Source organism: Sander lucioperca, chromosome 1 (genome assembly GCF_008315115.2).
Source record: "Sander lucioperca isolate FBNREF2018 chromosome 1, SLUC_FBN_1.2, whole genome shotgun sequence".
Classification (NCBI taxonomy): Eukaryota; Metazoa; Chordata; class Actinopteri; order Perciformes; family Percidae; genus Sander; species Sander lucioperca.
Window position 1 is genome coordinate 8,467,489 of NC_050173.1, and position 26,095 is coordinate 8,493,583.

General features: G+C 40.8%; 1 protein-coding gene across 1 annotated transcript; it reads right to left on the reverse strand.

Annotated features, from left to right (window-relative positions):
* Window positions 1-5,347: 5,347 nt before the first annotated feature.
* Window positions 5,348-23,512, reverse strand: LOC116034915 (endoplasmic reticulum metallopeptidase 1). Its single transcript, XM_031277682.2, has 15 exons — window positions 23,161-23,512; window positions 20,168-20,472; window positions 17,510-17,637; window positions 17,311-17,416; window positions 16,643-16,789; window positions 16,404-16,496; window positions 14,190-14,402; window positions 13,782-14,002; window positions 10,029-10,203; window positions 9,196-9,386; window positions 8,650-8,802; window positions 7,805-8,007; window positions 7,550-7,665; window positions 6,676-6,839; window positions 5,348-6,019 (listed from the first exon to the last, which is right to left on the reverse strand). The coding sequence occupies exons 1-15, from the start codon at window positions 23,433-23,435 to the stop codon at window positions 5,843-5,845; spliced, it is 2,667 nt and encodes an 888-aa protein (XP_031133542.1). The 5' UTR covers window positions 23,436-23,512; the 3' UTR covers window positions 5,348-5,842.
* Window positions 23,513-26,095: the final 2,583 nt, after the last annotated feature.

The following is a 26,095-nucleotide window of genomic DNA, read 5'->3' on the forward strand; positions in this document are numbered from 1 at the left end:
GTTAGTTTGCCTGTATTTCTAATTATAATCTGATCTGCTGTTTGTATGTGGATGTAGTGAAATGACGTGTTGTAAATAGGACAATGCAACCAACAACGTAATAAGCGTTTTAATTGCTGTAGAAGTGGTAATTTAATTAAAGATTTTTGCATAATGTAAAATCATCCCATTCATTCAATAGATGGATACCCTGCAACAAGATCAATCCCAATATTCCCAATTGCAACAGTCATATCAATCATTACATTTCAATTGACAGACAAATGTGCAATTTAAAAAACAAAAAACAAAACAGCAGTTCAAGGAGTTATTTAAAGTCTCTGAACACCCACACAGGTGATTTCTTATTCTGGCTGATTAGACCTCTGCTCAGGTTGAAGGTGGGTCGTAGCTTTGATGGGAATTCATGGACCTTTTTCACAGCAGACATGTTGACTTGTCATAGTAGGAAAAACACAGCTGAAATTGATAACCTAAAGATGGCTCAATTCCATCAAGTGTCCCAGTAAGCTATTTCAGTGAGTCAGAAGGCCTCTCTTAAGTGGAATGCAGCCATCATTAATGGTTTTGAGTATACCTGTGCTTTTCCTACTATGACATGTCAACATGTCTGCCGTGAAAAAGGTCTATTAGGTCACAAATCTTTTCCAACAATAAGTTGATACAGCTGTAATTTGTCTTGCCCTAGTCTCTAGTCCACTCAGCATTCCGGGATGGAAGAAAAACGTGCTCTGGTTTATTGCCATTTCTTTAAACCAATCACAATCGTCACGGACGGCGCTAAGCGCCGGATGGAGCAACGGTGCCTCTGCATATAGCCTCGGGTCACAACTTGTTTTGGTGGACCATGTGTACGTTCAAAGTAGGATTGGGCGAAGGACGTCCCATCCCTCTAAAAACGCATTTCCTCGTTGCCTCTCCTCCGATGATTTCCTGCGAGGAAGGGAGGCAAGTGGAGGAGTCGAGGAGGCAATTTAAGCGACATGAGAAGCAACTAGACTAGAATAGACTAGTCTTGCCCGAACAGGTGCAACGAAGCAAAGAAAAGAGAAATTCAGGAAGACGTCAATCAATCATACTATGTGTGTCTATACACACACGTCCCACAGTCCTGGGAAGAGGGCTAATCAGCCAGATTAACTGGAAACACCTGTGCAGCTGTTCAGGGCCTTTAAAATGTCAAATCAATCACAAAAAAACAACATAATGATCAATCTTTAAAAAAACTAACCGTTGGAACTTTCAGAACAAAAGTGAACAGTAACAAAAATAGGCATTGGTGAAAAGTTAAGATGTTGGACAAAAAAAAAACAGTATAGGTAACCATTATAAAACTTAACAAATTAAACATCTTAAAAAAAAAGGACATCCTTCAACAACAGGCATTAAGACATTTCAACGTGTATATCCCAAAATGGATTTCAGCTAAAACTGCTAATTTCTCCAGCTGATATGAATATTTGTGTGAATGACTTAACATGTGATAACGATAAAGCTACGTCTGTGAGTGAGTTTACGCTTAACAAAATCACAATGCACATCGCTTAGTTAGCCGCCGAGTCTTACATTAATACGTTAGATTCTGTCACAAACAATTTTATTTCACTTCATTCTAAAAGCAGCTTGTTTTTCCTATTTTAAGCTAACAGTGGGAGCACCAACTGCGTCGGATGAGCCTTTTCACAGCTTTTAAGTCTGACATCTCCCTGCTGCGTCCCACATTTACAGCAGTTCCTCCTGTGTTCGTGGTTTTATAGAAACAAACGCACCTGTTGTTATTCATCACTATCATTCCATTTAATGTTTTCACTCAAAACAAGTCTAGTGCTCTTTTAATAAACTGTTATGTTGGTGGAAATACAAACAAGCTGAATACATTTGAAAAAATGCTTTCCTTCATTGTCTAACAAAAATCAAACACTATGCAACAATTTGTTTGAAAAATATCCATTTGCACTTGTTGATAAAGCTTTTTCTCCCATAGACTCAGACATATCAACTGAAGCACTTTTTAACAGATTTAGATCATCTCCTGTCATTTATAACAGCGTCTGTGTTGACGCCAGACAGCACTGACCAACATCTACACTCTGTGTGTGTGTGTGTGTGTGTGTGTGTGTGTGTGGCTAACTCCATTACTAACAGCTTTTCCGTTTCAGAATATAACTGTTAAATCTATTAAAGGACCATGCTGGTGTTTTTTTTTTAATCTCTATGTTTTAGCACATTTACTTTACAGCTAACACTTTTCCATGTATTGTCCCAGCAGACATCTGTTGTTGGTATCTGAAAAAAAACATCAAAGTGAACAGTATGCCTGCTTTCACTGTTGTCAAAACAGCAGGGTTATGTAAAGTATATATAAATACCGGTAAATGGTTAAAACGTACAAAAGAAAACACGGGTATGGTCCTTTAATATTAACAAAAACAGTCGATGAGAGGTATAAAATCTCTACGTTTAAAATTTCACCAGCCAATTAAATTGAGCAGTTGTCTGATATATTTGATATTTTACTTTTTGAAGGGACACTGAGGTCAGACATGTTTTCATACTGCGGTCAGCTGACAGGATGGCTTTTGACAAAAACAATCTCACCTGCTCTGGAGCTTTTAATTGTATCTCACTGTATCTTCCTCAGCAGATGGAGTTAGAGTGCTTTAAGGACTTCTCGTTACACATTGTGCATTAAAGAAGGAGCATAGCAGGATGATATGTTTTTTACATGCCGAAGTGCTGTCGAAGGCTGCGATGGATTCTAAGTTCAAACTTCCCAACGGACAACAATTCACGTACATAAAAACACACTGTACAGTGCAGCACCTGATAGCTTTAAGACCACTGAGATGTTGGTGTCCACAACAGTGAACATTTGACGTGTCTTTGGAAGCGAAATGTTAAGGCCTCCTTTATGTCAGCATTTGTTATTATGTGTGACTGAAGCCAAACTGACAACATGGATCACACAAAGGGGACAAAATGATGATTTTGCTCAGTCGATCTCCCAAGTGCAAACAATTTCCCATGTCCTCAAACCGGTGCCACCTATGATTACATAACATACACATGTGTATAGTTGCTTGTTGGCAGTTTGACTCCTCCTAGTCAAACTGCCAACAAGCAACTATACACATGTGACATTTGTTTGTGGTTAAACAGATTTCATCAGAATGGGACTGAAGACAGCTATAACACAGATGTGATTCAACTATCAAACCACTGGAACCTCTCCACTTTGTCAGCAGAAAACAGAGTTAGCCACAAACAAATATGATGAGGCTTTATAATCCATCAAAACGCAATAAATCTCTAACATTAGTAACTTTCAATCCAGTTTTTACAAAAACAATAGCTGTTATCTTAGTGTCGGACCAAAGTTTTGATCATTGTGGAGGTAGTGGTGGTCTAATAGCTTCAGAAACCCCCTCCCTCCACACCTTTCTGACGTCAGATAAGGGGGGGGGGGATCTGTGTCCGTTCGACCATTTCTATAACTTTCCAAAACCGACATTCACACCCACCTCACGCTGTGATTGGCCAGCTGTGTGGAGGTGAGAAAGGAGCAAGGTATTGAGCTTCTCTCTAGCTCTCTCTTTTTTCATTCTTGGCACAACTATTTCTGTCGCTTTTAATATGAGCAACCAAGCGCAACACTCTGAAGGTTTTCCAGGAGAGATGGCCTTTATCCCCATATTTAAATAATACCGCCTTCCAGTGTGGACAACATGTCATCCGATCCACTTCTTTTGTAGTGTAAATCTGGCTGTAACTGTGCCTTGGTGTTCTATAAAGGTCGACTATGTGAAGTAGACATGTAAAACAGGTATTAACTGGGTTGTGGTTGTTACTTGGGCTATAGACCAAAAGATGCAGCTCCACATGAGATGAGTGAAATATAAGAAATATTAGCAACAGTAACTGGTATGAGCTGTCCGCAGCAGCACCAATGCTTATTATACATTCTTAGACCTAATTCAACACAACTTGGAGGAGAGAGAAATTACAATTAATGAACAGTTTGGCATAGTGCAGCTCCTCACTGGGTTGACAATTAGCTGGATGTTTCAGCAGAAAGTATTTATGGTAACAGAATTTCATTTCATAACTATCTGTATATGACTGCTTTTGGTGACGCTTTCTTTTGTTATATATGTTATTTCCTAATAACTTCCCAGGACATTTCCTTGAAATAACGGTAAATTATGAATTTTTTTTAAAAGAAAAGCTCAGTAAATATTCTTATTATCGGAAACCGTATTCTCCGCATGTTTTGAATTGTATGCTTAGAAATTACAGACTCATAAAACAAAGATTCACCCATTTGTTTTAACTTGGATTAACATATAATCTATATTGCTATAGAGTTGAAAATGTGCTCCTTCGTGGTTTTTAACTGGTTTCAAATGAAGCTACAGTACATCTTTCTGTTTTGCCATTTTAGTGGTACAATTAACTGAAAATTCATCAAGGTCTGATGAACTTGTCTTCATCTGCAGCCAAGATATGCAGACTGGATAACTTTTCTTTAGGGTCAGAACTAATGGTTATTTACAGTATCTATACATAGACATGCATTGGTGCTGCTGGAGATAGGTTGTAGCACAGAGCAGAAGTCAAGTTTGAACAAGTACAAAATACTATTACAGTAACTGCAAATACAAATAATGTGAGAGAGAACAAGCTGACTGATACTGATCATGTTAATGAGTGTGGAGTTGCATTGCTAGTTTTCCACCCAGTCACCCTCAAGGCTCAGGGAATAATCTGAAATCACAGGACATTGAGATTGCCACACGTCCGTGTTTCCCTGTGAGTTCTGGTCTCATTGCGCCCAAAATCAATACGCATTTGCGTGAACACACCAGGCTGAAAAATGTAAGACCCTGAATATTGCCCTCTGCATGAAATCTTCAGAAAGTGACTCCTCCTCCTAAAAGGACAAGTTCACATTTTGATTTTAGCCAGCTGTTTAACATTTAACAGGCACAGTTTTCTGCCTCTGCATGCCAGATTCTCTGACAATTCAAGCAGATTGTTGGCATTCCTGACATGACAAACACAGGGGTACGACTTGCTGCAAATCATTGGTGTTATTGAGAAATGATGAAGAGCAACTTGTTAAATGAAAAGCGACTTTCAAAGTTTCCAGTTAAAGTCGGATCAGGGGTCGAACAAAAGAGTTCTTTGTTTCCCCTCCCAAACAGATCCATCAGTATGTTACCACACCTACAGTGCAGATAGTGATGGTGTAATTTCTGCAGAGGAAGTCAGAGACACATCTAGTCTGAGAATGGCCCAAGAGGTTTGCTCATAAAGAGCGCTCTCTTTATGAGCAAACCTCTTGGGCCAGGGGAAGTACCCATGCACCGTTATTCATTCAGGAAGCATGAGAGATGAAGAAAGGGAGGAAGTGAACAAGAGGGAAAGTGAGGAGGGCAGTGAAATGGATTTAGTAAAGCAAAGGCACGACAGATTAAGTACCACAAAAAAAAAAAAAAAACTTTGTTTCACCAACCCAGGAGTGAGCACAAGGCTAGCGGTGGCCAGTGTGTCGGCCGTTGAGTTAGTCAGTTTGTAAGCTGTCTGATCAGCTTACCTCTGGTGTGTCTCAGCGCGTCCTCCTGCTCGGTCAGCTACTAGACCTACTGACACAGTGATGGAGGTCTCTCAGGCAGGCAGGCTGGGAGGGAGCGTGAGTGTGTGCTAGAGTGTGTGTTTGTGTCAGAGATAAAAGGCATCGGGGCCGGTCCTCAGTATTGTTCCTTGAAATATTTTCTCGGGGGCCCCAGCAGCTCTCAGCCCTCAGCTTGGTCAGCATCGGCCTCTGTGATGTGTGGCATCCTCAGTATCGGTACATGTCGTAGGTACTGACCCAAGACGAAGGAAAAGCCCATGTGGGAAGCCTGCGTAGGATGTCCTCCAGTTGAGCAGTCCTACTGTCTGGCCCGAAGAAATAGTGAGTGGAGATGGCAACAGAGATCATCCCCTCAGGGCCAGCTGGGTCCGGGTCCCTGGGAGGCTGACAGAGGGGGAGAAAGAAAGAAGACCATGAATGTCAGCACAGACGGTTAACATGTGAGAGCACCAGAACCAGACCAGCAGTTTTTCCAGGCCCTAAAAAGTCCCCTTGTCTTTAGCTTGATTGTGCTGCATGTGCTTTAGCTTATGCAATACATTTTAAAGAGTCATTAAAAGGTCATCAAGTCTGTCTTAACCCATGCAATTGTTAATGCAAGAGTCTCTCTAAAAATGGGAGTTTAAAGATTTTCACATGACAGCAACACAATCCAACTGTGTCCTGCCAGGAGCTAATCTCCTGCAGAGATCACTGACTGAGGCAATAAGGTGAAGTTTCGCAGAAATACAAATATGCGAAGAATGAAAAGAACAACATAAAAAAAACTCAGCATCTGTCTGGATACTAAGATGGATTTCAAAGATCCAGCAGTAGCTGGTGATTTATAAAACATTTTGGGCAAGGGAAACAATCTTAAAGGAATAGTTTGACCTGTTGGGAAATATGCTTATTTGAGTTAGATGGGAAGATTGATATCTCTCTCATGTCTGTATGCTAAATAAGAAGTTGGAGCTAAAAGAGGGTTAGCTAAGCTTAGCATAAAGACTGGAAACCGGTAACCTGGATACAAGTACAGAATGTTCCTTATGCTGCGGTACCTGTACTTCGAACCAGAAGATCCATGTGGGGGCGTCAAGGCCGTGGGAATAAAAGACAAAATATTCTCCGCTCAGGTCGAACTGAGGCGTCCCGTCACCGAAGGACCAGGTGGACAGGCTGGCTCCTCGGTGCGGCATCAGATACAGGGACATGTGGCTGGGGCCTGCACGGGACAGGACAGAAGTTAAAATATATGTACACATACGCATCCAGATCAGCCAGCTGGTAAATGAAAGCATCACATTACTGATAGTTTATATCTGTGACAGTGGCTGTACTTTAATGGTTACAGAACTGCTTGGCACCAGAAGCCCAAAAATCTAATGCACTATAATAATAAATGGCTTGATAAAAAAGTACTTGTATGTGTAATATCTGCAAGCATTGCACGCAAATGTAGCTGTTCTGGAAATGTAGTTTTTTCCAGAGCCAACATGGACGAGTTCAGATGTCCTTACAGTGCTCAGATAAATGGAAACTTGAACATCTACATTTCTTTCACAACTGGGCAAACTCCATCTGCTGAGGAAGTTCTGGTATGATGATTAAAAGCCTCAGAACAGCTACGAAATGGAGCTTGTGGTGTGCACAGACATAAACTTAGTGCTGATGTAAACTCTCCATCCCAATTGATGGGTCACTGGATATTTTCAGTATGCTCGGCCAGCTCTGCATGCTCCATCAGTGAATATGCTGCTGTCATCACCCAGGATTCCTCTGCACTGGTCATATGGCTCAAGTCCAACTGTAGTCACGTGACACTGGCATCAAGTTGCAAGTCTTTTTAATCCTGTATCTTATCTCTGCATGCAAGTCCTAGAAAGAATTTGTGGTTTTAGTGTAGTATTTGTGTGGATTTGGCCACACCCTGACCTTTCACACTGAAGACCATCTTGACCGTCCCCCAGCTGGTCTCCTCTCTGGACAGCAGGCTGAACTCCACCGGTGAGCTGGGAGACACTTCCGGAGCAGGAATGTACCAGTTCTTTCTGCAAATACACCAAAATACTTTGAGGTGAGGAAGAATAGAAAGTATGAAAAGTCTATACATGGAAGACAATTACATCAAGAGAATGAAAACAAAGAGCATGGAAACAGTGCTGTTAGCTGAGAGGCTGTGTTACTCACTTGCTGAGGAACTTCAACGGCAGGAACCAGGGGTAACCACAAAAAGGCCGGTCCTCACGGCAGCTAGTGCGAATGCTGTCGTTGATCTCAGGGATGTGGGGTGTGATGTGCTGTATGCCTGTGTAGTCGAAACTGTTCATCCACAGACCTGAGTCTTGGCTCTCCACTTCGCCCTGGAGATTGTGGAAGGTCCGCGTCGTGTGCTGCAGGAGGGCATATAAAACATTTCTCATTTGCTTCTTTTAAGCACACATTTTCCTTCTACAGCCGTTTTACAGAGTGATTTTCTGCTCTTGCCAGAATTGCTTAATGGAGCTCGCTGTGATTTACATCAGCAGATGAAGGAGTGGAATCATTGCACTTTTATCTAATCATGAAAACAAATGGAGAGATCATGGTGTGCTGTGTCCCAGTTACAAAAAGCATGCTATATAGGGGCTTTGTGTTTCACCTGCTCCAAACAAGACATTTTAATTATGCAAGCAGGAGCTGCACTGCAGGATAGTCAGTTGAGGCCAAACAAAAAGATCGCAAGATAATTACGGTAGCAGTAGTCTTGGTATTAAAAGTGTTTATGTTGGATTTTTCACACTTTCAATATAACTTTTTTTGTTTTGTTTAACAAAACTAGTAAAATATATTTAAAACAGAAAAGACCAACGTAAATAATTTGTATTTGTTTAATAGATGACTCAGATCCATTGAAGAGAAACATGTATATGTATGAGGGATTTCTATGTTCTTTATGAGGGATTTCTATGTTCTTTCCTTAGCAAAAATCAGAGTAAATGCAGATGTTTCTGTGTACATGTGTGTGCTTCTGTGTGTGTGTTTTGACTTTGAACCTGCAGGAAGACTCGTTTTGGCCGCGGGCTGTCTGGACTGCCTGAAAAAGGAAAGAGGAGCCCACAGGACATCAACAGGAACGTGATGATGAATACTGAACCCAGACCAGCCAGGATCCACTTAGTGCTTCGTGCCAAGTAGATGAAGTGCAGCTGAGACAGAGAATTATAATAGGTTACTGGAATGGAGGAACAATCTACACTGCATTCATTTTGAATTTAAAACAAACGTGAGAACATTTTTGGGGAAACGGTATGGATTCAAATTAAAAAAAATTCTATTAAGATAAATATCCCCAAAAAAACCTAAGCCACCATCTGTAAGATCTGCATAAAATGTAACTGCCACTCAGTCAGTCAACTATACACAGGTGTTGGTTTGCTTATCTAAAGTCTAACAAAAGAAAGCATTGCTGCCAGAAGCTTGGTCAACACAATTCAACAGTTTGGTCATGTGTATTCTAGCCTGCATACACTCCCAGTGTTCAAGCTGATTCTGTTGATAGATTTGTTATTCATTGTTGTACATAATGTGGTAGTACTCACAAAAAAGGAAGAGAGGAAGATGGTTGCCAGGGTGACCAGAGATGCCATCACCACCTCAGGGGGTATCTCAGTGCCGCTGCGACCCATGATGGGTGTGAAAATCTCAAACACCACCCAGATAAGGAACATGAAGTGGACGTAAGGCAAAGTCAGGCCCAACATATAGAGCACACTGTACTTCACTGATGCTCCTGCAGAAAGATGGAGAGGTTTGTCAGATCAAACTGAACTAGCCAAGGATCAGACCATCAATAATCTTTTGATGAGAATCCCTTTTAAACCCAAACATCATACAAATGGGGATAGGGGCGTACACTTTTAGTGTCGCTCCTCTGAGGCATTCATAGTGTTGAACATGTACACTTAAAGTTGCGGAAGTAGTTGTGTGATTGATTTAAAAAAAACGTAACAATACTTGTATCTCTTGACTCTGACTATAATGGATACCAGTTACTAATAATCAACCACAGTGTCCACATCCAAGTGTAAGAATAACGCATAACTCTAATTACTTTCAACTTGGTTCTACTTTCTTACTTTTCTTGTCTTGAAGTGCATTTGTATTGTATTGTATTGCGATTGTATCATATTGTATTGTACTGTACTGTATTAATAGTATTGTATTGTGTTGTGACCGTTTTTAAGGTACCTGGCTACAAAGACACCTGAATTTCCCCGCTGGAAATTAATTATGTCCTCTATCTATATATCCATCTATCTATTAATCAAACTTTTTTTAACTATTAATAAACTGTGTGCCAATTTCTAGTATTTTTTTTATATTTGCCTATGAATAAACATCCATTGTAAATAAAGTTGAGTTGAGTGTTTACCTCTGTGTTTAAATTCTTTCGCCAGCAACAGTCTGGTGGCCAGGGGGAAGGCCACCATTAGCATGGGCACGTAGGCTGAACACAGGCCCTGGTGGGTCAGCCACACCAGGCCACAGCACCACAGCAACAAGCTCACGTCAAAGTAGAGATCACCCAGCTCCACCAAACGAACACCCTGCATGGAAAACACACACCCAACAGATCAGCATACAAGGGATATGCATGCATGTGTGGATAAGACACTTTGGTGGGTTTTTATTTTGGCTATATGTTACTTTGATAAGTAGGAAATCAGCTGAAGTGCAGCTGAGGAAAAATCTTCTTGTTGCTATGCCGAAAAAGGAAAACTTTAACTTTGGGATTGACACAGAGTAATGCTAAAAAATATATATATTTTGTATTAATTGAGGTGTGTGTGGTGGCAACATGTACTCCTCACTGATCACATAAGCAGCCTCTGAAATGCATCACTTTAATTATAAATATCACACAGAGCAGTTAAGGTTGTTTCATAGACTACTCATATGAGGAGATCAGATCTGTTGGCTTGTTGCAATATTTCGTTACAAAGGACAATGTCCACAAGAAAGTTCTTTTTTTTTTTTTTTTTTTTTTTATAAATCAAATGAATGTCAACATCATGGCTTGACTGAGACGGACAATATGTGTGTAACGGACTACCACAACTCTGTCGTACATTTTTCCCAGTGGTGTAAGCATAACTTCCTCCATCTCAACGTTGCCAAAACAAAAGAAATAAAGAAATAGCAATAGGTTCCCCTTCAGATCTCAATTTTAAGGCCATCACACGCATTGCAACCACTATAGCATCTTTCCGACCAAGCAGTTACAGGAACGTAGTTATAGGAACAGTCCACTTCTAAACAGTTCTATTAACTACTAACCCAAAACCGTTTTTTCCATTTGCATTCACACTGGCCAAGTGACCATAGGGACTGACCTTTTGTTATTATAACATAGCCATTTAACCACCACTATGCGGAAAAGGGAAAAGACCCTGCCCTGAAGTAGGAGCTGAAAGAGTTAAAAGGAACTGTGGCCAGAGGAACTTAATAATCCCCAAATTGGTCCAGTCGGAACATGACAAAAAAAGGGTTCTAGGAACGTTATGTTCTAGATAGGCCTGTCATGATAACACATTTTGCTGGACGATAAATTGTCCCAGAAATGATTGCGATAAACGATAATATTGTCGTTCTGAGACAATTTTCATCTAATATAATGATAATGGCATAATAATACAGGTACACCTTTTCCAAATATCCACAATGTGTCTTTGATCTCCTTTAGTAGGTCGTCTTTCACGCTGTTGTACTGTTGTGGAATTGCCATTTGTGACACGTATGTTCTCCCAGGAAATTCGTAATGGCTGTCAAATGTTTGCAGCATTCGTCGAGAGTTTGTGCGATAGACTACAGACTCTGTACTACATTTACCAATTATTTATTAAACACTAAATATTAAATTTAAATAATATATAATTAATAAATTATATCTATCTATATGGCAGTCTGCCACATGGTGAGTAAATGTTTGTATCAAAATAGTTCTGTTTTTCAGTCTTTGGCGAAGGTGCAGCTACTTTCTTCTGCTCCTCTGCTGTCTGCAGGTCGGAGCTTCACAGGGGCGGGCCGACACCCACACAAACCCACCCACACCCACACACACACACCCCCACACACACACACACCCACACACACCCACCCAAACAAACAAACACTGGCGCACACACAAAAACTGGCGCACACACCAGACGCCAGCCACCACATCACTTCTGTTTACTGATAGCTATCGTTTACCTCAGGCTAATTAATTAGCTAGTAAGTGGCGATTTTTGGCAGCCAGCCTTCCAAAAGAAAGCATAATGAAATTAAATAACCGATCATTAACCGTTGACCGACAAGCAGGTAACGGAGTCTCAGTTCACCATCTGGGAGCCTCTGACACACTTTCCGCACTCCGTGTCCGTGGACAGCTGTAGGCTTATACCGGTTAATGTTCTGTCCATTGTCGGACACATGCAGCCACTTTCCTGAAACCGCTTGCGAGACTGACAAGTCCACAGCGGCGTGTTTGACCGAGCCTGTCTCCACCGCCTCCACCTGCAGGTTGTCAACTGTGTGCTTTGGAATGAAAGGGAGAAAACAGGACGCCAAGTAACACAGCGGATATCGCTCATATGCGATGCCTTAACGGCAAAGTGCTGCGGGAAACCCTGCTCCAACAACTAGCGTTTTCTCTGTTTCTCTCTCTCCGCCAGGAGTCCCGCCTCCCCACACAAAGACCATGCGACTGACAAGAGGGTTCACTCCTCGTTACGCTAAGGAACCGAGAGTGGTCATCCAGTCTCTTTGGTAGAGAGAGAGACAAGGAAAACAAACAAGCATGCAAATGGAAATTATCGCGGCTGGAAAAATTATCGAGCTCATTTTTTTTTATCATGCGATTAATTGATTTATTGACTATCGCGACAGGCCTAGTTCTAGGAACTGCAAAAATCCCTCTGGTCGGAAAGCGGCTAATAGCAAAGGACAACACACACCCACTCAACAGCCATTTCACCATTCTGCCCTCTGGATGCAGGTACAGGACCCTGAGGTGCAAGAGAACTCGTAATGGCAAAAGCCTGGTGCCTGTAGCCATAGCAGCCCAAAAACAAGAGACCGAGATAAGTCACTGCTACTTTGTAATGTACAGTGTTTGTGACAAATAATTTCCCTTTGGGGACAATAAAGTCTACAGTCTTGCCTTTTGGTTTAAGATTTTTCAAACCAGCTGTTTAATAGAAACCCCTTGCATACACAAACACATTACAAATCCGTACAGCAGTGTATGGTCTCGCATCACTGCCATGCAAATAAAACCCAAGTAGGAGCTTTGTACAGCTGATTCTGGTCTTGATTGATGTGGGACTACAACTAGGGCTGGGCGATAGGGAGAAAATCTCATATCTCACGATATTCTTGACCAAATACCTCAATATTAATATTGCGGCGATATTCTAGGGTTGACAATTGGTGCTTTAACAAAATATCTTCACACTTACATTTTAGATAAATAATCATCAGTAATGTGGACATAATGTCTAAGTGGGGAAAAGGCAAATAATAGATCAGCTAGAACAGTCTGGTAAGTTCAGAGAAGTACATCACTTTACTGTAATGCAGCCTTTAAAACAAGGAAAAGACAACACTTATGTCATATCATCATATTACGATATCCAAAATCTAAGACGATATCTAGTCTCATATCACGATATCGATATAATATCGATATATTGCGCAGCCCTAACTACAACTACACTGAAATCATTGTTTCTAATTCAACTGCTCTGCATGTACTTTTGTAGGCAAAGAGGTGATGAATGTTGTGTTACCTGCTTCAGAGTCATTGTGTGTTCAACCAGAACAGTGACTCTCAACCAAGGGTACTTGTACCGCAGAGGTTATTTCAGCAGTTGCCAGGGGATGAGTAGATATATACTTAATAAAGAGATTATTAACATATTGAGTCAGCTATTAACACCTGAACATTGTTGCGTACAGCATGTCTCTTCAATATGAAGCTGGAACCAGGAGATGGATGCTTAGGATAAAGACTTAAGCAGCGGTGGATTTTATAGTGGGGAAAAAGGCTTGTTGCAAGAAAGCAAATAAACCTTTTACCCCAAATGTTTCCTAAAACAATACCTTTAAAAGAAAGCCCTACAGTGACCCATATAACTCCACTTACTCCGTAGTACAAGTTCTTGGCCAGTGTGTGAATGAGGATCATCTTGCCCGTGGCAGCAGCCCCGTAGAGGCAGATGGAGGCATAGAAGTGGTTGTACCAAAACATGGAGCGGCCCAGCAGAGTGACAAGCAGAGCAACAATCAGCACTGACAGCAGAGTGACGAACCAACTCAGGACTGCTACACCCGTAGCACAGGCCAGATCTCGAACATATTGGCCACCTGAGAAAGATGGAGATAAATGGTAAATAAAGCCTTAACACGCTAAAAAAAAGTTCATCAAACTCTTCTACAGAAAACCATGTGAATTTGGCCCCACAAGTTGGGATTGGACAATGTTTCACTTACAGTTTGAAAAAAAGACAAGAAATGACAAAACATGCATCCACCACAGGAAATGGTGACCTACCCCCATTGCCTGGCCGTGAGGCTTTCTTGGCCAGATAGAGGAAGGTGGCTGTGGCTACAATGTAGTTGAGGATGGTGCCAACACGGGATGGGTAAGCCACCACGACTACCCCCAGCAGGTCAAAAAATACCATGTTGCCGTGACGATACTCTGAGGAATCGGCCAACTTGTCTGACATTACCAGGTATCTCAGGACCGCCAGGATGTTGTCGCCTGAAAACAGGAAGTACGTTTCAAAGCTGAAATGTAACACAATAAAGCTCTGTTGCATTAAGCTGCATTGATTTCTGCAGTTTGGAGTAGGAGTATGTCAGCTGCACAGCCAGACAGTACAAGCAGGACATGATCCTAACTTAAAACCAGGACTGGATAGGAGATCATATGAATTCATGGAAAGGGAGTAAATACTGAGTTCACTCATTTGTATTTCTACCCCTACGATCAGAGGAAGGAAATGGTTAATATGAAAGTGATAACTTCAATATCATGACAAAAAAGGCTCTCATCACATGCAGTAGACTGGGTTTATTGACCAGCAGGGACAGGCTGCACTGAGGTAATGGCCTTTGTCATTCCTGCACAGCCACCCAGACAGTATTTTCTGCAGCAATAAGACCATATGCACATGGACACCATCCATCTTCGTCCGCTTATCCGAGGTGCAATGCAAACAATGCAAATACTAAATACAAGATACTAGTAAATGAAGGTCTGTTACTGTGTATTGAGCCTTACAATCTGCTTTAATCATCAGTTAAATAACCAGCTATTTTTAAATTAAATTTTATCCAGTTTTATTTTATTGGTAATTACAGCACATAAACATGCATGAAAGACAATTCAGGCTTTAAATTATACTTGCTCTAACAAATAGCTTCATTATCTTGCACATACATTACTATATTCTCCCACACACACTTCTACACCCTCTTACACATACAATAATGTTCCCCTTCATTCTCTTCGACATACACTACTATTCTCTCAAACTCACAGCTATACTCTTATTTCCCATTACATACATGGATATGCAAGAAACGATGCACAATCTCACTCACAAACACAACTGTCTGTCTTAGATGCACTACTACAGAGCGTTTGTGCGAGAGTATAATGTGTGTGAGCACATATGATTCATGCCCTCGAGCAGTAGTGTGTCGAAGAGTGTAGTGGTGTGTGTGTGTGAGGTCAAGTCTGATTATTGGTCTAAATGGCCTTTCAATAAATTGGCTACAATCATGATGTTGAATGTAGATGAGAAATCTGGCTATGTGAAGGCTCAGTTAGAAGTCGCTGTTTGGGTTGCTGCAGCCGAGGCCAAGTTTCTTTTTTCTGTGCTGCCCTATTTGCTGCACACACGCGAGCGCACACGCACACGCACCCACACCCACACACACACACACACACACACAAGACAAAGCTCCATTGTTCTTCCGCCTGGTAGGCTCAATGTGGCTTTGAAAGTGTACTGAGTGTACAACATCTACTTGTTCATGTTGGGTTCACTATTCAGCTACACGATTCTGCTTTGTGGTTTACACACAACTTTCCTTTCTGAATTTCACTATGACAAAACAAAAACAAAATCATATGTAACCATTTTATTAACCAATTATTAACAAAGTCAATTTACATTAGATCAATGCAAGCTTTGCACCTTTCCCTCACTTTGTTGAAAGGCAAAGCTGTAAAGAAAGAGATTTGAATTAGGCAGTTAAGGCCAAAAACCTGCTGTGTTCATCACAGGCATATACAGAGCAGAGCTACTGGTGTATCCTCCTCATTCACTGTCCCTGTGCTGTATCTACTCTCTCCACCTTACAAAACTGTTCTGACTCCTTCTCTACAGACTAAAAATACCTTCTACCTACCTCTGAAATCTCACTTTCGCTCTCTAATAATTCATGCCTTTCCCTGTGAGTCACTGTAGACAGAATAAGGGGAGAGATATGTCCAGAAGCTGCTGAGAGAGATAGGAAATATGCCAACTGTCTCAGGTTTTTAGTGCTGACTGACTGCATTCTTTGCTAAGTAAAGACAAAATAATTCAGCAACACAGATGCACAAGGTAAATGAGGGCATGTACACAGATGCACGAGATAAATGAGGGCAAGTGCAACAAGCACTTCACCCATTGAAGTTTAGTACATGTACATTAGGTTTACGTAGATGCATGTGTGTGTGTGTGTGTGTGTGTGTGTGTGTGCTGCGTACCTGCTCTCTGTATCGAGTCTGTCAGGATCCTGTCAGCAGTGTCATACTTGGTGTGATAGATAAAACCATTTTCAATGAAAGCCAGATCAATGCCTGTAAAAAAATGAAATACATGAATACACAATATAAGATAAAAAAGGAGGGAGAAAAATTTAAAATAAAAACCTTCGCTTTGTACTGTGTTGTATTGTATTTGTGTTGTCAACCACAGGACTAATGTGAAGATTGTTCAGCATTACCTGGGATGTTACCAAAGTCCCTGTAGATGCGGAAATCAGTGTCAGAGGGGATGATGCCACTCTGAAAGACCTCTTGGCCGACCACAGAGGCAAAGGGGTGTTTGGCTGCGTGAACGTAGGCCTGGACCAGCCACGGATTCTCTGGACCTTTTGGGGAACAGGAAGAAAAGGTTTGTAGGATATTTTATATATTGGGCAGTTATCTCACTTTCCTAGGTTTTGGCACAAAGAATAACCATTCTGTAGAAGAAGGTATGTCATGAGGGTTCTATAACCCTGTTTCTTGCTGTCTTTACCTCTAGCTGTGGTTTTAGCTGTGGTTTTGGTGATGTAGGCATTTAAGATTGTTCAACGTATAACACATATCAGTAGTGGCAAGTATGTGCATCATATTATGTCTAAAATATGAATACAATGTTACAGGCCCCTCAGGAACCATAATCAGGCTGCTAGTAATCCATAAGGATACGGAATAATGGCTGTCTGCCAGAAGGGCATATACTGTAGGTATATAATACAAAACTGGATAGTGATTCTGCAACAGTGACTCAACTTCAGACAGTCCAACTTTTTTACAGCAAAAGCTGCATTGCCTTTATTTGAGGAGGAAACCAGAGGAAAAAACATGCTAATAGACAAACCTGAACTTTGTTTGTTTGGTACAGTACCTGTCTGGAAAACAACCTCCTTGCCCCCAACACCTGCAGCCTCCAAGTTAATGAAGGCTCGCACCTGCTTGGCCCACGGATGCTGAGTAATGAAACCGTGACTGGCCTGATGAAGAGAAGGCCAAAAGAGTTAGTGAGAGAGAAAGGGCAAATGTAACAGAGCAAATGTAACAGAGCAAATAAGACCTTGTCACTTTACCTGAAGGATATTTTCCTCTGCCCCATTAAAAAGGAAGACAACTCCATGACGGAGAGGAGTAGACTGATTGGCCAGAGAATGGAGGACTTCCAGCATCACTGCACAGCTCACTGCATCATCACTGGCACCTAAGACAAGGAAACCAGTGTTTGTGTGTCAATAATACTAAAAACCTGCTTCTACTTGCCTTTCACATTTGTATCAGGCAACAGAAGCTTGGCTTGGCCCAGATCACCCAACTGTCCTGACCCTTTGTGATTAGCTGCAACACACATTCAGGTGATAGAGCTTATAACTCTGATGTACATCAGAATAACAAACACAATGCATTGCTTCTATTGGACTCCCTCCAGGTTGTTGTTTTGAAAGACACACCAAATTACTCCAATTGCATTGAATAATTATGGTTGTTAGGTTATCATGTATTCATTTTTCTTTAAATAAGTGGTGATGACAAATGGGGGGGGGTGGGGTTGGTCGGGGGGAGGGGATGTGTTTCATGTTGTAAGTTGTGTGTTTTGTACGCGGTTTTAAAAAAATTAAAAATGTTGACCTTAAAATAAAAGAATAAGAAACACATGAGAAGGGAGTAGACTCTGGGTGTAAACGTGAAGAATGTGACTAGAATCTGACTGCTTTTATAACGGTGAGAGCATTTAGAAAAAGGTAATAGTGAGAAGAAAAGAGAATGGGAACAGGGCATGTGATGTGGAAAGATTAGATAGGTTAGTGGTGAGGAACACAATTTACTGAGAATAAATGCAAACAAAGCGGAAAGAATGCCCAAAGATCAGAGAGCCAAACATGAGGCATCATGTGCTCCAGCTTTCTGGATTGAATGTGTTCACGAGGTCGGGGTGGGAGCCTGTTCACTGTCTGTCTTGGTACCATTCATGCTCCTGTTGCTGCCACTTATGCCGGCTACATCCTAATCCTTGTCCCCTAAAAGCTCTGTGAGAGTTCAGAAGATGGCGGGTAAAAATCAAAGCCTGGATAGTTCACCTGTGCACATTGCAGCTTTAAACTAGAAAAAGTGACTTCAAATGCTTTAATTATAAGTTTGCTGTGATGACTGCGTTTGCCTGTACAGTAGGTACATTAAATATATGTGGACAAAAATATGTGAAAGACAATGTGCTACATCTTTATTCTTCCCCGTTATTATTTTTAGCGGAGACCAAGTGTTTAGAATTTCAAGAAATCAAAGGCTTGGCAGGCAGCAGTGGACATGAAAATGTATGTGTATCTTCCTGGTCCACACCTCTTTGATACATTTCCTTTTACTGGTGAAGCTGTGTGTGCCTTTATGTGAGCATGTGTGTGTGTTAAGTGGGAAAATATGTCTCTCCAAAAGGCTCAAGGGTATGGAGTGAAACTGTGAAAATCCCTAAATTAACACAAGGCAAAGAAAGTATGTCTGCATACCACAATGTGCTATCTATCATCAACAGACACTGTTATTACTATGCAGTCTAGCTCTAAGCAATCAGGATATCCACATTTTCTGGATTGGCTACATTTCACACTATGTGGTCCACATGACTGCAGTTCACAACATGGGACACAAATGAGGGTATTATCATCATAAAACTAATTGAGGACTAGCATGCTGGAAAGGAAACCCATGGCTTGTGCACACTGTGAGGAAAAGAGCTGCACTGTGACTCAGAGATACTTAAATCTATATGCTCACATCAGCATTCTAACAATGACAATGCTAGCATGTTGATATTAAGCAGGTATAATGTTAAACATATTCACCATCTTTGTTTAGCACGCTAACATTTGCTAATTAGCACTAAACACAAAGTCTAGCTGAGGCTTCTGGTTGTAATGTCATTAGATTGCAGGTATTTGGTCATAAACCAAAGTATTGGACAAAATGAAAATTTGACCTGATGATGGCGCTAGATTAAAAGTGAGGTTTACAATTCATCCTCTGGGGACCGTGAATGCCTGAACCAAATTTCACAGCAAACCCCCCCCAGTAGATATTTCACTGTGAACCAAAAATGAAAACTTCATGGGGGCACTACAAGAAAAGTCAGGGGATCCCTAAAGTCAGTATGCTTCATCCTCTGGGGAACTCAGATGTCTGTTGAGATATTTCAGTAAAAACTCAAAGTGGTGACTGACGTTGCCATCCCTGGAGCAATGCTGTTCTTGTTCAATTGTATTTGTATGTTCTGTATGTTAAAAAATATAAAAATAATAATAAAAAATAGATCTTAAAAAAAAAAAAAACTAAAGAATTTGCTATAAAGTTTGCTCTTCAGATCAGTCACAGGACAGGACACCGTAATTAATCCCAAAATGAGAAACCACAGATTCACCATTTTAGATATACAAGATGGCACTTGAGGGGTTGCAACAGCCGATTCGAGAAGTTTTAATCAGTTGAAAAAGATGGATTTGATCAAATATACAGGAATTATTGTTCAAATGTATATTCTCTTTCATTTATTCAAATAAAAGTCCTTTCCTTTCTGGTAATTCAAGTTTGGCACACAGGTGGGTGGATGTTTTCTGCATGTAGCTACACGCAAACTGAGTGCTAAATCTGTTTATCCATAGCTCAATGTTCATCACTGTCAATCTCTTCAGTAAGAGAAGAAAAGTAGGCAGAATTCTTCAAGAGAAGGAGGAATGTTTTTGTACCTGGACTGTTGGCCACTGTGTCAAAGTGGCAGTTGGCTAGCATGAGATGTTGCGCGCCGCTCTTAGGCTCCAGCCTGACAACAATGTTGGTGACACGGTCATAGAAGCTAGTAAAGCCTCCAAGAAAGTCAATAGAGAAAGTGCCAGTAGGATGCTGCACATCTACCGTGAGCTGATGGGGGCCCGCTGCGGTCTCAACCCGGATGTTCTCAATCTGCTCCAATAAGTAGCCCACTGTCAGGACTTCATTCTCCTGGCTGCCCACTGGCCGAGGGCCGACGCTGGTGATCTGCTCCAAGTGCCGCCTAGATTATTAGGTGAGCGAAGAGTGAAAAGAGAGAGAGAGTATTGTGATGCTGTTTAACTGTGAAGGTGCGGAAAACCATGCCTAAGTGTTCCATCATGAAATTACAGTACATGACGTTATTAAAGGTGCTCTAAGTGATGTCACGCGTTTTTTAGGCTACAACATTTTTTGTCACATACAGAAAACATCTCCTCACTATCCGTGAGCTGCCTGTCCCCTGAACACACTGTAAAAAAAAACACGGTCTCTGTAGACAGCCCAGGCTCCACAAACGCCAACAAAAACAAACTGTGCCAACCTCCACCACCAAGCATAACAAAACAGTCTTCCAGCGTTCCAGCCAAAAGCCGACAAGGATTTGGGGGTGGGGGTTGGGGGGTAAGTGCGCAGAAGCACGGAAGGGAGGGAGAGGGGACGGGATGAGGAGGAGGGAGGGGCGAGCTAGCCTTGTTTTGTTTGAAAATACTTTGAACGTCAACAAGAAGTGACATCACCCAACATCGCTTAGAGCACCTTTAATGTCCTGCAGTTTAGTGCTACTGTTAAAGACAGAGAATGATTGTATGTGTGAGGTCACAGTCCTGGTTTTCTTTTTAAAACCACCTTAACGTTTCAAAACCTAAACTGCATGTGCATGTTTGTGAGAGAAACTAAATATTCTCTCTAATATACTCTTCTAACTATTACAGATACACCATCGCCGACATCCCTCCTTTCCTGTCCAAAGTGACAAAAATGACCCCACAAAAGATAGGACTAGAACTAATGTATGTATCTTTCATTTTATACACAAACGGGGTGTATCCAAATTTTTGTTATGCTATCCGAGTTCTGAGTTTGGACCACTGCCCTAACCTAGTCAGGTTACAGTATGCCATTGTTCTGTATTACTTTGACCTAATCTTCCTTGCCACTGCACAGACTCCCTCGGGTGAGGAGATGGAAACAGGAAATTAAGCCAAGATATGGCAAGAAAAACAGATCCTTTTCATATTTTCTTCAAAAGAAGCAGCTGCTGGGCGCCTGGGTAGCTCACCTGGTAGAGCAGGTGCCCATATATTGAGGTTTACTCCTTGACGCAACGGCCGCGGGTTCAACTCCAACCTGCGGCCCTTTGCAGCATGTCATTCCCCCCTCTCTCTCCCCTTTCATGTCTTTAGCTGTCCTCTATAAATAAAGGCCTAAAAATGCCCAAAAATAATAATAAAAAAGTAGCAGCTGGTGTTTGCTGCAGCAGTTCAAGAAAGGCCAGTGTTAGCTCCACAGCTGCACCAGCAGAAGTGCTGCTGTGCTAGCTGATGCTCACAGTGGTGACAAAATAATATTATCTGTCATCTAACCATGAAGCCATTTCTTGTAGTCCAGCTGTTACAAGCAAGGATAAATATTGATTTTTTTTCTAGAACGTCACAAAGTCCCTTACATGTAGTTTCCTTGTAGTGACAAAGTGGTACCAAATGATATTGAAGACGTCAGAACTGCTGCTTTCATTCCATTTTTACAGCAGCCCCTAAGGCTCTGTTTAATGCTCATGGCTCATAATTCAATTGGCAGGGCATGGACTCATGAAAGCCATGATTGTGAGCAAAGCAGCTCAGAGCACTAATCAGTTCAATGCAGCATGCCTGACTCATTTCTAGAGCAACCAGCCAAATGATGGCAAATCCCGTTGCCCAGCACTTTCAAAAGCTCGACCACAGTGCCATAAACCACGTCTCTCCTTCTCACAGGGATTACAAATCTGATCAAACATGTTGCACTGTAAAGTTGAGGAGCTTTTTAATCTGAAAATGTTGCAGGTTCTTAGAATTAATAGGAGTAGGGCTGCACAATATATTGTTTTGTTTTTTATCGTCATCGCAATATCACAAATATGTTTTTGTGGTGCTTTTGTGCTTTTGAGTTTTTAACGAGGCCGACACCAAGAGAAGCCTTGCCAATTTTTTATGTACCAGAGGATGACAATTAAGATAAATCAGAATTCATTCAGTCAATCATTAATGGCTGTCAACAATCGGAGTAGGGCAGATTGATTAATCAGGTAGGCCTACCTAGTGTATAAAATCTAAAAATTGTAAGAAATGCATCTTCAAATTGTTATTGATATTCTGATAACAATGACATAAAACAGGAAAAACAGAAATTATTTGAAGTAAAATTACTCAAATGATTCATAGCCCACTCCTGTCCTTTTAACTCTTTTTGTAATGCATTTCCTTTTTGATGTCTTAATACATTGTGTAAGGCACTTTGAACTGCCTTTGGTTATGAAATGTGTTATACAATTACACTTGCCATGTTACCTTACCTGTCAAAACTATTTATTTTAACTTATCACAGGTTTAGATTTCGAGTTTATAGAATAGTACTATATTAACACGCTCTGTGCTGGACATTTCATTTTGACTTGATGGAGGCTACATCACTTAAAGACCAGTCCCAGAGGCTGCTATTGCTGTACCTCTCATCCCCTGAGCCAAACTCTTCCAACCGTTACACATTACCCGTTTAAACACCTGTCTGCCCTGTAGGTTACCTTGGAGGTAAGAGGTAGAGGTGGAGGTGGAGGGGAGGGGACACCCGGTAGTGGTTTCTAGGCGGGTCTGTTGCCAAACTAGAGGAAAGGTTAGCTATGCTGCTTCGAGACCGTTAGCCAACATAAAGACAAAATAAATACAAAACTCACCTGGCTCTCCCTGCGTTGAACTCGCCGGTTGTGTTCCCAATGACGAGCTGCTGTAATGACAAATGAACAAGTCCCCACAGCACCAAAATAAACACAGAGACCAGAGAAGCTGCAAGCCCTTCCCGCAGCAAATATATGCTCACTTCGGGCTTCCTCTTCGGGTCACTGCTGTAGCCGTTATCCTCCCACCGGTCCCGGGAACCGTTGTTATCTTGCGCTACATAATTCTGTGACCCGAAGGGTTTTATTCTCCTGACAGTGGTGTCACTTTCCATTTTTCAGCCACCTGTACATGAGCTGAAAGCGTCGCTCTCAAGCGTTGCTTTTTTTTTTCTGGACGACAGACGGATCGCGCTGAGGGACAAACTTGAATGAGAGGGCGGGCCGATCGAGGCGCTTGAAAATTAAAAGCAGAGGAGGAGAGGATATTTTACAAACTGGCATTATTCTCTCCCATATGAGCATGAACAGTTCATTATTTAGGGAAATATTCGTTTTAAGATCAGTACTCGCATGCCTGTATGCCAAATATGAATTTATAGGCCTATAAGTATTAAATTGATGTGCAGTTGCCGTGAGCAAAGTTTGATTATGTAAGATGGGGAATTGAATATGGATACATAAAACATATTCTAAGCTTTATATAAAAGATTTCCCTAACTTTTATCAGACACTTAATCAATTGGACTCGAGTGACTGTTGCTGGCTGAAATGAGATCATGTGATACTGTAAAAATAGTGGACGTCTTATCCGTGACGTCACCCATTGGTTTGTGGACTGCCGCTTTGTAGCCCCGCCTTCCCGCGGGCTGCAGCGAGATGCACTTGGAGTTTGGCGATATGGATATTTCTATGGATGTGATTTGAAACCATGGGGGTCCACCGTGTGGACGAGATAGGAATAGCAGACGAGATGTTTTTGCTGTACAACACCCAGTGTTGCACAAAGACTTTTCTTTTATCACTTTTATCTTATCTAAACTTCCAAGCAATACTTTGAACATGTTATATTACATTATCTTCAAGTTATTTAAATACAGTTAAGGAAATAAAGTGAAAATGAAGTTTTTAATTTGAAGTAGCAGTACCACATCATAAATACTGCATAAAAAAAAAAAAAAAAAACATTCAGAATGTTAATTAAGTAAAGTACATAGGTATCAACAACAGAATGCACTTAAAATATCAAAGTAAAAGTAATTCACGTCGTTGACTCATTAATGGTATACCTGGCTGCAAATGTTACATTATTATATAGTCTCATTGATGCAATATGTGAGCAGTGCTTTAATTTTGTTGGTCAATGAGAAGCTAAGTTGGATTGCCTACGGATGGGTAGTTTAATAATGCATACTATTTTATAAACTAATCAGATGTTTTTATGTAAAACATTTACAACTAATCTGCAAAGTAATATATAGCCGTCAAATAAATGTAGTGGAGTAACATATGTAATGGAGTATACGCTAGTAGCCCTAGTAATACATATTTTACTTTACAGTATTTATACTGTAAAGTAAAATTTGCTATAAATGTATTTCCACCACCGCAAAACACCCAACACATAAGCTACACTTCAATGAACTATTGCTTTTTCAAGGGCTAAGTGTCAAAATGACAGGGGAGGTCAATAATCATATGGAAATCATAGGCCTTTGTCTTTGTTTTTCTCCGTCCTCGGTACTTTTCCATTAGACGCCCTAATGTAATACATAGCCGCTAGCCTAACGACAGCTAACACAACTAACAGCTAACGTTACGCTATTTGTTTTCTCGGCTCGAGATTTACTTGCTAAAAATCAGGACACGTTGCTTTAGTTAGTTTTAAAATTAAAATTAACTGTACTATATACATAATAAAGATAGTTTAATGCTAGTATTACTTTATTGATATTTTAACTGTGGTCCCAGGTCAGGGACAGCCAGTTTTCTTAGGTGAAGTTACAGTAGGATCTTTCATAGCATCTTCTGCGTTAGCTTGCTAGCAGTCGTGTGAAGCTACATATAAGCTACTTTTAGGCTTAGCTGCAACCATGTCTTCCTCTTTCAAAATAAAAGTCGTGGTTTTTATTTTGAGGTGAACATATTAGATTTGAACCGAGCATGTGTTAAGCCAGGATGTCTGTGTTGCATTATTTTTGGTAGGCAGAACGCATTACTGGCTGATAATGCTGCTCACCTAAAATGCCACAAATTAAATGCAGAGGGACGAACTAATAGAACAGCCATATCTTATGCTTTAACAACAATATCTCTATGCATATTGGGCAAATGTGTGTAGGCCTATTTCTGCAGAAATCTGATTAACATTAATTGTGATGTCAATAGAAATCAGGACAAGTAAGAAAACACATGGTTTGCTTTAGGTTATTTTTTGACCTTGGAAATTGTAGTTGAACAAAATAAAGGTGCACATCTTTTAATCTCATTTTATGGCCTTCATTGGAAATCTCAAGCTACTGATGAAAACCACAAAGTGCAGTTGAAAGCTTGGAAATAGCTAGTTAAAAAACCCTGTATGCTGTTTCCAAATTGACAACTAAGTAGCAGTGCCACACACACAACCTCACTGTGAACTGAAGTAATAACACAGACAACCACACAAACAATCATTTTGCTCCATAGGACCTATGAGCATTGCAAGAATTTGGGAGCTCTATCAGTTTACATTCAAACATGGATGTTTTATAAGATGATTCCAGTATTTTTAAAAATCAACTTATTATTATTATTATTAGTAGTAGTAGTAGTAGTAGTAGTAGTAGTAGTAGTATAAATGGGACTACTTTTAGGCCAAGAGAAAAAAGGATTTAGTATTTCCTGACCGGTATTCCTAGTAGTGTGAAGAAGAATTTTGAAAACAGCTTTTAGATCTTCATGGTGGGAAATAAAATTAACAGTAATAATTCAACAAAAATCATACAATAGAACAATT